The sequence below is a fragment of the Leptonychotes weddellii genome, chromosome 11 (assembly GCF_054177405.1).
Source record: "Leptonychotes weddellii isolate Sample4059 chromosome 11, ASM5417740v2, whole genome shotgun sequence".
Taxonomy (NCBI): Eukaryota; Metazoa; Chordata; class Mammalia; order Carnivora; family Phocidae; genus Leptonychotes; species Leptonychotes weddellii.
In genome coordinates, this window is record NC_138379.1 from 31519160 (window position 1) to 31536789 (window position 17630).

The window sequence follows — 17630 nt, forward strand, 5'->3', positions numbered from 1 at the left end:
GCCCTACTGATCTCTTTTCTATATGGTTGCATTCAAAAGCATCACTCATTTTGGCAACTTATCAAACCTCTTCTATTGCTACTAATATGTTCTGTGTAAAGTTCATGTCTTCCTCAAACCTCTTGGGGCATGTTGTGTGTATGTGTGTGTGTTCCTACAGATGTAAGTATGTTATTATCATAGTAGGTACCTAGGAAATATGTTCAGTGAACATGTAAATTAACAAATGAAGAAATAAACTGCTGGAAAACTTTGACAAAATGTTGGATATTATTTTTGTAAAAAGTAGTTAAGTTAAAGCAAAAAAGAAAGGAACACTTTAAAATTTTATATGGAGATTCTCATAGGATTAGCTTTTATCTTAAGAAAAAATGCATGCAGTTCAATTCCATGAACACTTAAATATAACCCAACTGGAACAACAGATAAACCACTGGCTTAAAGTTCAACACACGATATGTAATACATTTGGATTTCAAGAAACATCCGTTTGAAATTTTTTTTTTACTGTTTTGGGGGAAGGGCAGGTAAAGAAGGAAATAAAATTACCTTTTTAAAAATGTTCTTTTTTCCTTCTGGATACTTTGCATTTTAGTCCCCAGTAAGGATAATTACTTCTGCAGTTGGCAAAACATCAGTAGCTCTAACTACTCACCACAGAAGTAGCCTATACAAAACTACTATTATTTCAAAATTGTATGCAGCTCAACTTAATTCAGGAATGAAAGTAATATTCTCAAGATACAAAAAGTGAGCACAACAAAATTTGTATTATGCATATACCATATTGGCCTGCATTTGCTAATAAGAAAGTTATTTTGGAAATAAGTATGAAAAGTAAATATTAGAAATATTTTCAAAATTATCAATTAAATTTCAAGGTAAAGAAGATAAATTTTACTCCAAATTATTGAATGATTCCTTCATAAATTAGTTATAAGATTCTCTACATTTGAAAGAGGTCTTTAGGTATTCATATTTCATTACATTCCATGGCAATTTAAAGATTCTATTCATAATGTTAAGTGACAAGATGATTACAATGAATTTAAAAGAACTTGTAAAGTATAAAAAGAAAAATGCCTTTCATTAAAAAGTTATTAGCAATTTACCAAAAGGTATGATTTTTACTTTTTATGCATTATACCTGAAAATTTTTAGTTATTCTGATTTTCATGAATACTTGAAGAAAGAATTTACATTAAACATCTGTATCTAATGAAAAATATATTAGGGCTCAGCTTTCAATTCTGTATATTTTATAGCTCCAAAAGTTGGATTTTTTTTTTTTTTTTTGCTAAAACAGACACAGTTATGTACTTTATAGTTGAAACATACTGCCTCAAATGAAGGAAAAATGCAAGATGGAGAAGTTTTTTTAAATCTTCATATGTAATATATTTTCCACCCAAAGAATCATAAAATACACATTTTAAACATACTTTATAATTGTAAGAGATCAATATAATCTTTATATGGAATGATATATTACCTCACTCTTATTATATTAATATTACCAAAAATTTTTTAAAAATCATCACATGAATTTAGCTCAATTTAACCATGACAAGTCCATTAGAACAAGCTATATGAAGCACTAATTACAATTTCTCAAGTAAACATTGTAAAAAGCTAAATACCTCTGTTAGGCAAAACCAGATCTTCTTTAATCAGAATTGTGTAGCTTTTTTGAGACATTAGATTATAAATACTAGATGCAGTAGGATTCTAGAATCATAGAATCACTTCTTCCCCAGCTCTGTCCTTTCATGTTATTGGTATGTTTAGGAAAAGATATGGCAATGAATAGATACAATTAAATCATCTTGGAGTACCGACTGACCCACACTGGAGTGTAAAAAGTATTGACTTGAAGGTTAATCTAAAATAGCCTAGTCTAGGGGTGCCTGGGTGGCTCAGGTGGTTGAGCCTCTGACTCTTGATCTCAGCATAGGTCCTGATCTCAGGGTTGTGAGTTCAAGCCCTATGTTGGGCTCCACCCTGGGCATGGAGCCTACTTAAAAAAAAAATAGCCTAGTCTAGAAGTAATATCTTTACTTCTTGAGTTCATAATTGTGGACTCTGATCTTCATACCACCAATTCAGCATGATTGACAGCTTGCCAATAGACAAAGATCAGGGAATTTGGTTAAAGATTGTGGTTAGTCACTTCCTCATAAAATGCTAGGGCATAATAATATGAAATAAAGATCTGCCTGAAATTTTTTGCCAAGTAACTAAATCAGCACACATGCTTATACACATCAGTACATTCCTCCCAGAAGTATGTGCTTGCCATAATTTCCATACTGATTAAGTATCAATCAGTAGTGTTTTAGACTGAAGCCACCTGGAAAAAGAATCCTTTTTACCTTCTACTTTGCTGAGAAAAAAAGTTTTCCTCCCAGTAAGTTAGCAGTACTAAACTCAGGTTCCTAAGATATGATAACATCTAATAATGGTATTTAACAGTTGAGACTTAACTATATGCCAGGCACTTTACATGTATTCATGTTTTTAATCTCCTCACCAATCTGTGAAATGGGTGCTATTATTGTATCCATTTTACAGATGATGAAACTGAGGTATTAGATTAAGTAATTTGCTTAAAGTTACTCAGTGAATCTGGATTTTTAACCCATGATATCTAGGTTTACTCAGTGAATCTGAATCTTTAACCCATGATATCTAGGTTTAGAGTCTAATGCTCCTAGCCACTATGCTTGGCTACTTAAACAAATATTTGCTGAATACACAAATAGCTATTTTCTATAATAAAGTATTCTCCCTAATTCTATTGCCTTTTTCTTTGTAGAACTCCAACAAAGCCTTTCTGAAACAACAACAACAAACAAAAGCCGCTTGGGGCTGAAGATACTGTTGCTAAAGACTGAAGAGCAGTCCAAGGTGTAGACTGGAGAATGGCTGAGAAAGTCATTCAAGATGTTCTGATGTGTGGCCTGATTCCTAAAGCTGATGCAGACAGGACCCAACTCTACCGCAAACTCAAGTGTACCTCTTAATCCTCGTATATTTCTCTAATTGGAGAGCTCAAAGCAACTCATCTGCTGTTTTAACTCAGATTATTCAGTGTTTTGAAGGCTGGGAGATAGGAAATGATTCGTTATATCCAGAAGCCCTAGATCAACACCTGCTCCCTGCTGATTCAAAGTATCTACCCTGCATTTCTATCAAGAAAAGACAAAGCTGTTTCTGCTTGAAACATTGGGTAAAAAAATGAGGCATTATCATCTCTGAAAGGTGTCAATTTGTGAACATGAATTTGATTCTTTAAACTTTTGAACTAGCATAAGATACCACCTTTTCTAAGGAATTTTTATTGACTATATCAAGAATATGAGAACATTGCAGGATAAGGATCTGGTAAAGGGCTTTAGGAAAAAAAAGAAAGGAAAGCTGTTCAAAGCTCATTAGACAGCAGTTGCATTTAACAGCGGCAACTCCAATAAATAGGTGCTTAACTTGTTAATGCTGAAATATGATTAATTTTAGAAATAACTGAAATTTTTGAAATATTATTTATTGATCATATTAAGCATATCACAACTGGGTGATTTTCTTTTCTGTGCATGTAGGGAAAGTCAGACAAAGGGTAAATCACCATAGTATCAATTATTATGATGCATTTCTAAATTTAAGTGAAATCAATTGAACATAAAGTAATTTGTAATATATTTTATAATTTACTCAAAGTCCCTGCATATATCCAAATACATATATACTTACAATCTAAAAATCTATAATCTTTAAAAACAATGTCAATTTCTTTGATGCTTAATAACTAAAAGCTTCTCTCAAAAATATATTGCCATATGGTTCATATAGTGTTAATAACCAAATAAAGGTAGACCATTATTTTCAAATGATTAAAGAAAGACAAGTGAAATAAACAATTTGAGAACATTTACATTAGTGTATTCATTTCAAAGTGAAGCCAACAACAATCTTCAATACTCCATCAGCAATCATGAAATTCATAGAATGTGCCTCATGTATTTGAATGATGAGTGATGCTATAATCTGGGACTGTTAATTTAATAACATGCTGCTTATTCAAAGTAACAATTAAATGTCTCCCCAAGATTTATTTGTATAATCATCTGGTGCTCAAATATGTCCTAAGGACACAGTTAAATAATAAATGGGCAATAGCAAGTTCATGAACAAAAGTAACAAGACAGAAGACCAAAAATAAAGACGAAATGTATACATTTAATGTATAGCAGGGGACAATGGCCAGAGAAATGTTTTATAGGGAAGAATAAAGGGATCTTTGGGATTCATTTGCTGTCTTTTCTGAAAGTTGGTCATAAAATGCACCATGGTGCCAGCTATTAGAAAACATACTTGGACTACAAAGACTATTTTCAAGAACATTAGTGTGTATTTCCAAGGATATGTGAGCAGTCAGTAAGCATTACATGATGATCTTCTCATGAATCAAACTGGTATGCTATCTCATAAACAAATCCCAACTAAAGTAACTATTTATTCATCTTAGCTAGTTAATTTATCACAACATAGCTAGCATTTAATATTCTAATATATAAATTTTAATCTAAAAATTTGCCATTGTTGCTTTAATTCTATGCCTAAGAATGTAAAGTGGTATTTTTTTTTAAAGATTTTATTTATTTATTCATGAGAGACAGAGAGAGAGAGAGGCAGAGGGAGAAGCAGGCTCCCAAGGAGCAGAGAGCCCGATGCGGGACTCGATCCCAGGACCCTGGGATCATGACCTGAGCTGAAGGCAGACGCTTAACCATCTGAGCCACCCAGGCTCCCGTAAAGTGGTATTTATTATTGTCACTGATTAAGTAAGTATATAGTACCTGAAAATTATGTATTATACCTCCATATATGGCATGAATGTGAATACTGGCCTATGAACCAATGAAATAATTTTTTCTCTATCAAACACTTTTATCTACCAAAAAAATCTGAATACATATTGAGTGTTCTTTAAGAAACTACACCTTCTAGTTGACATTTTATATATAGGGCCAGATATACATGAGTTTAGAAAACCATTAATACTCCTTTTGAAAGACATAAAAGGAAAAAAAGTTATATTTCAATCAAGTATTACTAAAAAGAGACAGAAAGCCTTTCTACAAGTAAGTCCACATCATTATCTAATTAAAAGCTTTAATTTAGTATGTAAATTTCTACCTATCCAAAAAATGCAGATGCTTTACATGGAGACAGTATCAACTTCGAAACTATTTTCAAAACATCTCTAGCTTTCAAATAGATGAAAAATAAGACTTGAAAGAGAGCTACACAATGTAAATTTGCAAATATTTGAGGTGATAAAATGGTCAATAATAATTTTAAAATTTACTTTAATGGTTCCATTTCCAAAATATGTGAATTCTAAATATATCTATTATGTATAATAAAAATATCTTCTTACATAACCATACATTTTTTCTCCCCTCCTTATTATCACCATTCTAGTACATAGTGTATTTTCTTAACTCCAAATGTTTTACCACTTTAAAATAATCTCAAGTTATTGGTCTACTTTCTAAGTTACCATGAGGATATTCACTTGAAAGCTATTATCTATCTACTTTTATGAATTTAAGTCAACACAAGGTTGTACTTTACTATATCTTGAAGATTCCTTTTCTGAGAAAAATTCACAAGCCATTTTTGTTACTAACTACTAGCATCAAAAAAATTCTTCTTCTTTAAAAGAAAGATTATTCATTTATGTAAATTGCTTTCTCCTTGTTTATGCATATTGATGATCTCAAACTAGGTCTCAAGAGATGGATTTCTTGGAAACCTAGACTTTTGGAACTGGAAAGGACATTAGAGATCATCCACTCCAAGCCCTTCATTTTATGGTTGAGGACACTGAGCCCAGAAAAGATAGCTGAGTGACTTTGGGCAAATTTCCTATTGAGTGGCAGAGCCAGAATCAGAAGCCAGGTCTCCTGACACCAAGTTAGGAGCCAGGTCTCCTGACTTATGGTACAAGGATCTTTCCATTACACACACACTGACTCTATTCTTTGGGATATCTTGTGCTGCTTACCCTGGTTAAACTGCTTTGTAAATGATCATATTCACCAAATGATGGCTTTGATGACATGTCATGGGACCTTGGAACATGCCTACACAATCATGCTATACTATAATCACAATCTTTCCCTGCCTAGAACACCTCGATGGCTCCTCCTTGATCATACAATAAATTATAAAGCTCCTTAACCCTGTCTTCAAAGCAGTATGCAACCTAGCCCCAACAAATCACATGAAACTTTCCCCCCTCTTGATCACTGCTGTTGATGCCAGCCTTCATTCAGTTCTTCCAAGGTACCAAACCCCTTCCTGTCTCCGTGTATGCCGTTCCTTCCACTCAGCCTCTTCTCCCATGCTTTGTCTAGCTATTAATTATTCTTCAGTTCTCAATTAAATATAAGACCTTTTAAAGGGGATTCCCCCACCCCAAGCCCTCTGATGTTTTACTCCATTCCCACTTCCTTCTTTTTACGTTCTTATTGCAACTTATATCTTTTAGTGTTTAAAACAATTGGGCTTTTTAGTGTTAAAAAGCCCGATTAATGAATTATTTATTCACTTTATTTAAAATACTTCTTTTTCAATCTATTCCAAGCCCTATAAGAACTGGTACTCATTCCCAATCACTATTCTACCCTCCAGTACTTATCAGACTGTGTCTGAAACACAGTTAATTGCAATAGTTAGTATTTACTAGCTAGTTGATTATTATGTGCCAGGTCTTGTTCTAAAGCTGGGGATCTCATTCAAATTTCCAACAATCCCATGAGGTTGTTATTAGTAGTATACTTGTTTTTCAGATGACAACATTGAGGCACATTGCATTAAGACATTTGCCTAGTATAACAGAGCTGGTAACTTGTGGAACTGAGATTTGAATTGAAGCATTCTAATTCCAGAGTCCATTTTTTAAACTAACATATTATGCTGCACACTCAAATATTTGTTGAACACACAAACTTATCCACAAGAATCACATTAACAGTATGTAAATGGAATAACAATGACAAGCATATAGTATTTACAATATGCCTAGCACTAAGTAGTACACCTATTGTAATCATTTAATCCAACAGCAACCCTGCAAAGGAGACACTACTATTATTACCACTTTACGGATGAGGAGACTGAGGCACAGACAGCGTGAGTAACTTGCCCAAGATCATATTGCTAGTAAGTGGCAGATCTGGGGTTCAAACACAGCAGGGTCAAGTCTGTGCTCCTAAGTCCCACTCTGTGCCGCTGTACTTGAGATAGCCCATAGCCGAGGACGGCTCAAAGTTAATAATCAGTTACTTATGTAACAATCATTAGTGAATCCCCAAGAGACAAAAAAATAAAAAATAAAATAAAAAAGAGGGAAAGAGAAAGAAAAAATCCACCTGCTTAGACAAACTTGACTCCCTGTATGTGATGAAGATAAAAACTGCTCCTTTGTAGGGATGTCTTTAAAAGGGGGTAGCCCCTTCCTTCTAGTGGATATAGCTCCATAGCGTAGTGAAGGGTCTTCCCAAGGATGCCTTCTGCATTTCTGCCCTTACCCTGTGGCTGGGAGCCATGCACACCCATAGGCAGCAGCTCCGGCTACACTACATAGAGGCGTCAAAATAGTGTACACACTGAGGAAAAAGGAGACATCTACCCTTCGGATGAAGGCTTAAAAAAATGTAACAGCCACGCAAAACCCCAGAGCCATGGTGAGCAAAAAGAACATCTGGCTAAAATGTGTTAAATTCTTGCTGAACCTTGTTAAAACCTTGCTAGCACTTTAGATAAACAGGGTGCTCCTCACTAAGCTCCTTAGTTCCATCAGCTAGAAAGTGGGGAGGAAAAAAAATACTTGCCTCGACGGATTCTTTAAATAAGAATGTTAGTGAAATCCCTTCTGCAAATGATAAAGCACCATATAAATTCTATGTTTACTCAATATTCAAATCTTCTCTCTCATGTGTCTATAAGGGTCCTTCCCTCAGGTTTTCATTCTGTTCTCTGTGAAAAACTACTGGTAAAAACAGCACTGCTCTAGATGATGATCCTTTAAATGTATGATTCCATTTTGCACATGGTTGAAATTTTATCCTATGAATATGAGGGCACAATAGAAATGAAAAAAAAAAAAAGATGCAGCCTTAGCATGAGGTAGCATGTTTCTCAGAGACAACTTTTAGAAGAATGCTTAAAAACAAAAGCAAAATGAGAAGAAAAATTTCAGTTCAAGGTCGGATGATTCCGGTTAGCTCATTTAGACAAAGGATAGATGTTTTTGTACTAGAGCTTGGGCATTCAGCAGTTTCAGAAGGTGTGCTATGAAAGTAGGGCAAAGAAATCTAGTTTTGGAAGTCAGAATTTCACAGACTGTGGCCTGAGTACAATGTCAAAAGAACAAGTCAAAGTGGTCAGCTGCATGAAAGAAAAATCCAAAATCAATCAGATCAGCATATAGATGAAATAAGCAATTTGGCCATACATTTCCACCCTTCCGTGAGTGACACTGGAATTACTAAGCGCAGTTCATGTGAGAGATATTGAGAAATTCATTCAAATTTTCCACATGTTTCAGGTTGCCCAGATGGAAAATCCAAATAATGAAATCGTTCTTCCCAAGGAGCTGTCACGTGCCTAGGTGAAGGACACGACATGAGGTGAGGGGAAAAAAAACTGTTATCTTTGCCCCCCAGATGAGATCTTATAACCTTACCTAATAGATTGGTTAACCACAAGGCCAGATCTTCCTTCATCGGTAGCAAGTTAGCTTCATGTCTGCTCGCCAGCCATTGGCTATACTGATGCATATCCGAGAGGCCAGGTCCACTGCGTACCTTTGGGCTCAGAGCAGTGCACATTATTTTTCCACTTGTAATCCCTGTTTTGGAAACAAAAGAGCAGTTGCTTTTTACATAGACGTCTCTTGTTAAAATCTTTCTGCCCATGACATAGTAAGGAACAAGGTCCATGGACGCTTTGATGACAGGTCAGGTTATTAATTATTAAACCCCATGAGACACTATTTGCTTTTCCTGTACTGGGCCTATCCCTTTCGACCAAACACCTGGTAGGAAATGCCAGCCATCTAAGGTCAAATAGAAAAATCCAACACTAAGCTCTAAGCTCATGTAAAACATTATATTGGAAAAAGTCAGCTTGTAAGGCAAGAAATTCCACTTATTCAAAAGTAATAAAAAGGGCTTGATTAAAATTTTAGTGTCCAAATTGTAAACTCCAATGTTTTGGCTAATGTCTGAAACCATAGATTTCCACAGAATTTTAGTACTGAGTGCAAGCAATGACATAATTTGTACGATTTACTGTAAACTTAGGACTTTTCTTAAAACTATTACCTGTAAGATTAAGCAGAGCACTTGGTTCTTTGCATATGGGTAAACTATCATGGACTCACAGTTTAGAGAACTGGTGGGGAGACAGGAAAGGAGGTGCTTTCAAAGAGTACCTACTACACTTTTCTCATCTTAGAGTTAATGAAAAAAAAAAAAAAAAAACAAGAGCGGATAAATGACTTAACCAAGATCATATACCAGATCATGGCAGAGTCAGGCTTGAACCTGGGTCTTCATACTCTAAGACCATTATTCTTTCCAGAATGATACATTTTACAAAATAGATTCATCAAGAACCCACGAGAATTACACACAATCCTAATAAATACTGCCATAGGGTTTTCTTTTATCTTACTTTTGTCTTCCCACTTTATATATTTTACAGACTAGTTTTGCTTGCAATCATCTTTAGAGTAGAAGTAGTGAAATGTCTTAGGTCTATAAAATAAAAGATGATTTCATTAACCCGACCACCTTATGAGTGGCACAGTCCCCTGCGTGGATTGTAGAAAAGATGTTTGAATATATACTTGGCCTTGAATGTAGCACTTTGCATGCATCATTTATAGGACCTAAGACTATAGAAGTAATATTGAAGTAGCTAAGGTAAACAAACTCATCAGTTTAACAATGTGTAGGACTCTATTCTATATATAAATAGTGCATATGAAATAACCACTTGTTGTATGACTAATGAAAATATTTGCAGCTGGAAAGAAGTATGATAGGATATAATGGGGTTTTCAGCTATATTTCAATATTTATGGTATTTTAAATTTACCAATATAAGTTGTATACACTTCTGTCAGTTTTATTCTTTACATAATATTCCTTTTTACTTATTAAACTCTAATTCTCTTAGCATAGCTTAATTTTTTGCCTTTTAAGACTGCTTTTGGAAAAAAAAATAAGACAACATTGGTGTTCAGAAAATTGCAAAATGTGACTGTCTCCCAAACATTTTGGTGTAATATTAGAAAAGACTGGTAACGTGAGTCAACACCTAAAAAGCGTCATAAACGTATAATTTAAAAACAGGCAATTTCATTTCCAAAGCAATTATGCTTTGGAATAACTTTTTGCAAAAAAATTAACAAAAATTATCTTTGAAAACATTTTTTGTAAATCTCTATATATCTAATTATCTAAAGTGAACCAGTGCAAATGTGAAAGATATTTAATACATTTTGTCATATGTTACTAAATTATCATTACAGAAGCCAGAATATCATCATTGCCTATCTTTTTGCAGTTAATTATATTATTCATATAATGTCCTGAAGCTTTCTCCAAACCCTGCGATTAAATACCAGAAATCTAAAACATTTTGCTCCAGTTCTTTTAAAAATAGGTCCAGTCCCAGGAAAACAAGACATCTCCCTGTGGCTGGTTAGGATTCCTCTAGGCTAGCTAGCCTCAGAACAAACATTTAAGTAATAATACATTTAAGCACATGATTCATACATTTAAATAACTAATTGAAATCTTAAAAGGGTTACCTCTAAAATGCCTTTCTTCTCAAGACACAATCTCTCCCACTACTTTCCTGAAAGTGAGATGTGATAGTTCAGTAACTTTATCTACATCCTATTATGTGCTCTGCAAACTTTCATTTAAGCACCAGAATCCTATTTTGCTCTGTAAAAACAAGAAGACACCTCAGATTCTTAAGCTCATTGTCCAGCAAAGAATTCATCAAGGGATAGTTTACAGTAAGCCTAATGGCATGTAACAGTTGCAATGAGCCAGAGGGACACAATCCTTCCCCTCAATCCTTCCAAACAGTGAAGTTTTTCTTTTCCTTGACAGTGGCACATTTACTTCTCATGTAGTCTGTCCTGTATTTTGCCAGAAATGTAATTCAAGCTATCTTCTAATATTTATAGATGATCAGTAAGTAAAAACAATAAGAGTAATTAAGCAATTTTTGTTATGCAGCTTCGGATATAATCAAAATTACATACAAAGGGGAAAAAAAACAATAATAAGATTATATTTCCCCAGGAAGCCAAAGTGGGAGAAAGAAGGTTTAGTGGGTAATTAGCAGGTGATAGAAGTAAACAATTAAACATATGCCAAATATATGGACACCTAAAGTCACTGTCATAGATAGGGACTTTTATGTTTACGTGCCTTGGGAAAAAAAATCGGGATTTCAACCCAAATTCTCCTGATCCATTTTTCATATTTCAAATCACCATCAAATCTAGCATGACTTTGTGGTTCAGTTGAAAGTCACTACACAAAGTCTTCGATTTAAACATGGCAGAGACATGAATAGGAAACACAGAAATGAATCCAGTTAGGTTCAAACTTTGGAGTGTGGAAGAATTATCCCGTGGTGAAGTAGTTTCTAATCGAAGTGATTAAACTGGTATGAATAACAATCAAATAAATTTATATTACTCAGATAAAAAGATCACTACGGGATTGTAACCTTTTTAGAATTTTCAACTTTAACCAACTGGATGAGTTGAGTTAGATCACAAAGAACACACTATAACAAAAAGATAATTTCTGATCCTTTGAATTATTCAAAAGTTTTCAAAAACCAAAAGAGATGCCAAGGAGTAGCTTTTAAAGATGGGAAATAAAATGATTAAGGATCCATTAGACTGAAAAAAAGTTCGGTTTTGGGGAAAGAAAAATATTTTATATAATATATCTAAACACTGAAAGATGTTACCATGAAAATTCAGATAATCTAAATATTTTAAAAGCTTGATAAGTGATTTTGGTAAGTACTAAGCAAAGCCAATTGCTTTGGAAACAGAAGGACTCAAATGCTTCTATGACTCTCTGAACTATGGCTTCTCCAAGCTGTATGGGTCTATCTAAAAATGAATAACTCAACCCTCGGGATTTGGAATTCAGAAAAATAAAACTTAAAGGGAAAAACATGCAGAAATTTAATACAGAATTCTTCAAAGAATGTGTGTGTGTATTATTTTTTCTTTCTTTCCATAGTAGAACTGATTCTGGAATAACCATTATGACTATGATGAGACTGAACTAGCCCAGGGGAAGAAGAAAAAATTAATGACTCCATAAGTAAAATATCACATGTTTAAAGACTGTTTAGTCTGTTGCTCCAGAATCCCAGTTGAAGACATAGTTTTGACTCTGAAAAAAACGTATGCTTTCACGCCCCCTAGAGGTGTGCTTTGATTACTACCAAGATGGTTTCCAGTCTATCTCTAGACTTTGCTGACATGTATTACATAGAAAATCAACTGGAAAGAAAGAAAAATAAGAGTAAATTTATAAACATTATATCACTACTGTCTGCTATGAGATCCACTAAGAAGCTTGATTAGTGGATAGAATATTAGATTGGGAATCAGAAGTGCTGGGGTCAAATACTGACTCCACTGTCTAGCTATTTAATAGCTGTTCTATTCCAGTTGGATGACTTTCTCGTTGTACTAGAGTTTTCCAGTGTGTACAATGGAGGCAAATACCTCAAATATAATTCGAAGATTAAATATTTGTGCCAGTTTTTGGTATATTATATCTGATAAATACTAGCTAAACTTCAATCATCCTCATAGAAAATGTGCCAAAATAAAACTCCTATTGACATATTTTAAAAACAAAAATAGTTCTGTAACAAAATAGAAATATTTTATAGAACTATAAATCACTAAAAAAAGTCAAAAAAGGAGAAATGAAAACAAAGTATTTATGAAATAAAACCATAAAAAAGGGAAAATCCAAAGTTTTCTTCATATTGACAGGTGATGAATGAAATGTTAAGCTCTAAAATGAGAAGTTTACATGTGTTTTTAAAAGCAAAGTTTGGTAACAAATTATACCTCATTTTTGACACAGTTAAAAATAGGGTAACCCTGTACCTTCAAAAATAAGTGAGAAAAGATGTCACGACACTCCCCCCACACCCAACACACACACACACACACACACACACACACGCAGACTCCATAATGGTAACCTTTTAAAACAGAGTGCTAATGAACCCACAGTCAAGGGACCCATCCCTAAAGGCCAACTTTGTTCTGATCTGTAGCACTGACCTCACCTTTATTCAATTTTGTGTGTTATGAGTGTGAAACAATGAAGAAACAAAATTTATAGGCCAATAACACCATTAAAAAAAATTTAAACTAACAAAAAACATCCCAAGCCAAACACCCTTTCAAATTTTAGAAGGAGAAAATGCTATCTTTCAACTGAGATTCAAAGAACTAATAACCAAGGACCACTCTAGATGGCTCTTCATTCTGAGTTCTTTCCTCCTATGTGATTCATTTTGGCTAATCAATAACATCTCTACAAAACTACATATTCTCAACCAATGCCATGAATACCAAATCTTAACCTAAGGCCCTGATTAGAAAATAAAAGTCTAAAATTTAATCAGAAAGATTATTCTAGATCTTAGAAGTGGACCCACACTCTGGCTAAGAGGCACAATTTGTCCACAAATTTTAAAAAAGCACCAAGACTAAAGGCAAAATGACACTCATTATCAATTTTTCTAATTATGTAATAAAGTCTTTAAACTCAAATGGATCTTAGAAGATGTAGCAAATTCCTGGTTTTTAATAAGAGACTAGAGGCCTAAGATATTTTGCCCAAAGTAACAAGGTTATTAGTCAGAGTCATTAAAAATATGCTACTCAGTTCTCCTGGCGTCCAATTTTGAGTAATGCTAAGTTTTTTTTTCTTCCAGGAAATCTCTCTTCTTGCAGCCCCATGATGATTTGTCTTGAACTAAATGATGGTATACCTGTAAGAATTCCTTCTCAAATCATGACCAATAAATTAACACTAAGTGGGGATTGATTCTTATATTTTCATGGCATTTGAAATTCTTTCAAGTTTTTAAAAATCCTACTAATCCATTCTTCCAAAGAATTTAGCACTGGTTTTTGGACCCCTCCAGATTAACTTGAAACATAATTTGAATAGAAAACCATCTGAAAGTCATTAATCAATTAGACTACGTACTTACCTCAAAATTTCATCTAAGTTGATTAAGTCAACTTTAATTCATGAGAACATTTTGGGGGTTTTGATGTTGTTTGTGATACAAAGACTTCTGTTTTACTAACTATAAGGCAGTTAAGAGCTAGCAGAGTTCTACATTGTACTGAATATATGCGTGTGTATATATATAGCATATATATAAATATATATATATATTTATATATATAGCATACAGTCTCATATAAGGGGAGAACAGTAGTAAAAACTCAATTGACCCTGAAAACATTTAGGACAGAAAAACTACACAAGCATTACCCATTTTGACAAGAGGTATTTTCTACCTTCTCTCCCGTTCTTTTCTCTAGCCTGAAAACACTGAGTGGAAAATCTTGATTGTTGCTCGGAAGAAATGAAAAGAAATAGTGGGATCCTGTTTGTGCCTCTATATCAAAACCACAAAAATACCAAAAGAGCCTTAACATCAGTTGCAGTTTTAACAAAACTCGGCAAAGAAATTGTCAGAGCCTCATTGTTTTTAACCAAGGTAACTTTGGCCTTCCAAAGACTCCAAAAGTTTGTAATACAGACTTGCAGGCTTGAATCAAAATTCTAAAATTACACATAACGTACTTGTGATTAATATAAGACCTGACATTTCACCATACCTGCAAGTTGAAGCTTTAGCTAAGATTTCTTACCAAGATTCTAGAAAACTTCGTGGCAATCGCATGACCTTTTGCACCAGGTGAAAGAAATGTGCTGTGTGACTGTATCTCCCAGTAAAGCACAGTCCACATCACAGAAGTAGGGCGTTTAGCACTAAAGTGAAGAAATAAGCCCAAAGTTTAGTTAGCACACACGCTGAAATTCAAGCTACCTTTGCGTTCCAGCGCCCATTCAAGGAGCCATGTATGAAGGCTGCAATGTGCATTGCAAAAGCTGTCTGTCCCACGCCTCAGACATCTGTCCCTTACCTTCTCTTAGGCGGTCAGAACCAGGACGCCCATGTTGGAGAAGGCCACCAGAGTCACCACCTCCTCCACCGCAGTTAGGGGGGGAGCATTCCTGGAGAAGGAGCCCATTGATCGATTTCAAAGGCTGGGCAAACTAGACCCCAGCTGCAGCTAATCAGCGTCCCCTCCGCTAAGAGGTTGGGGGAAGGAAGCAATGAGCCACAAGCGCTCCTTCCCAGCCTTGCGGCTGTGAATCTCAGCGTTAGGTGCGGGGAAAAGGTGAACTTTTCCTGCCTGGCTGGCACATCCGACCTGTCTGAGCCTTTATTTTAACACTAGGAGGCCAAATGAGTGTTCCTGTGCACATGCAGATCTTATTTCCCCCACAAAAGATCTCCTATACACAACTGATTTAGCTTTGTGGGAGACGGTACTTGGAGAGAGGGAGGAGTTTACAAGAGGGACGGTAAAGTTTTGCAAACTCTTCACTAGAAGTGGATGAAAGTGAAGGAGGGTGAGGGAATGAAGGTGAAGAGGTGGGAAAGTAAAGGCTTTGATTTCCGAAAAGGTTAACTGGAGGGAAGTACTGCACAACCCACCCCCACCCCAATTGTCCTGGAATGTCGAAAACAGATTCTGTTAACCCCTGCTTTTGCTCCCTCTCTAGTCAAGACCGTAGAAACTTCGGATGTCTGGGCTAGCTTAATGGCAATTTACCTTCCTGGGCTGATAGGATTTAATTTTGCCGGAATACCTAATGCCTCCAAAGCAAAGTTGGCTCCCCTGCTGCTCCCCAAACAATTTAGGATTCCAAAACCCTGCTCTCTGGATGAAAAGAGCACTACTGCTCTGCAAAAATCTTCCCAAAGGGGGTTGATTCATAGGCTAGCGTTTGTTTATTCACGTTTTTTTTTTTTTTTAAAAAAAGCTCAACTCTGTGAAACTCATCAGTCGGAAACAGGGAGTATCTCCCCACATCGTTAAGTGTCGTGTTCTTTCCTGCCATCCCGGCCTCCTCCACTCTAGTAAAACACTCAGGATCCATCCAGGCAGACCGCCCTCGCTCGGCTCGCCTCTCCCCAGCAACCGCCCGCGCTGAGCATGCATCACAGAGACCCCGGCGCACGAATGCACAAGTGTGCGTTTAGAATCCATGTGCTAATGAGAAGTCCTCACTTCAGTCCCTGGTTGGCTGAGCCGCCCCAGCGGGCTCTCTGTGCGGCAGTCATCTGGGCTGTTCCACAATAGGGATGAGGGACACATGGTTGTGTCCAGGGAATCCGAGTCACCCACTGCAGTGCCCACCCACTGAGCGCCAGAGCCCGTCCAGCGGTCCGCGGCTCCTCGCGCGTCCCAGCCGCGCCTCCGAGGTCACCGCACGGAGCGCCCCTCCCCCGCCGCCCCCCGCGCACCCGCAGGCAGGGCTCCCGCAGTCCCGCTGCCGAGCGCGCCCGGCGGCTGCGGCGGCGCCGGCGGGAACCCGGCCGGCCCGCCTCGCTCACCCGGCGTCCGGAGCTGGCTGCTGGCGGCTCTCAGAGGCGCCGGGGCTCCCGGCTCCGCTCGCGCAGCGTCTCGGGGCCGGCCCCCTCCCGGCGCAGGTCCTGCAGCAGCCGCGCTCCGCACCCCGACAGCTCGGCAGCAGCTACAGCCGCACTGCCCCTCTTCATACTTCTCTGATGGCTCCTCTCGGTGCTGTTTGGGAAAACGATTTTTCCCCCCTGCCAGAAACAGATTTCCTACATTTCATCAGTCCACATAGACCGAGCGGAAGTAAAATGCTTACTTTTTCTGGTGGACGGCAAACGCAATTGACACTGATTTACCCTTCAAATGGGGAGAGATTGTATTACAAGCCCTTGGCAGCAATTCCGAGGTTGGGGCCAAGCTCCAGCCCCCTTGTCCCCCAAACTCTAACTTAAGAGAGAAAGGGCGGGGGTGCAGTGGGGAGGGGATCATATTTAACTCCAGGGTTTTTAACAGAGTCAATGGCTTTAGTACAATATTAAAATTGGGTGTTGGAAAAGTTTTGCTCTCCTGGCCGGTGATTTTGCAGACTCAGAGGCATGAGCTTTCCAGTAACTTCGGCCGCTCTTCGTTCCAAATTGAACAATTTGATTTCTTACAATTCTTTTTAAACGTCAGGGTTTTAGAATAGGCAGCACTCACGGCTGTTTTCGCTTTACCAAAGGAAATACAATTCCACCCTTCCTTCTCTCAGCTAAAGCTCAGCTTTATGTTGAATGTCATGGACAATTTTCTCCAACTGTTGTTTATTAGTACGTGTATTCTGAGATGAAAAGTCTTCCCATGAAGTGGACAGATGTTCAAGTGTCTGCTT

General features: G+C 36.7%; 1 protein-coding gene across 2 annotated transcripts in view; it reads right to left on the minus strand.

Moving 5' to 3' along the window:
* Window positions 1-17020, minus strand: part of GAS2 (growth arrest specific 2) — a 125332-nt gene extending 108312 nt beyond the window's left edge. Inside the window, exons 1-2 of one of the 2 annotated variants that reach the window (XM_081798453.1) lie at window positions 16795-17020; window positions 8753-8917 (exon numbers count right to left, since the gene is read on the minus strand). In XM_081798453.1, coding sequence (XP_081654579.1) covers window positions 8753-8897 — 145 coding nt within the window. In that variant the 5' untranslated portion in view covers window positions 8898-8917; window positions 16795-17020. Of the gene's footprint in view, window positions 1-8752; window positions 9095-16794 lie in introns of those variants that run through there. The other variant, XM_006727290.3, reaches the window with a different exon arrangement.
* Window positions 17021-17630: the final 610 nt, after the last annotated feature.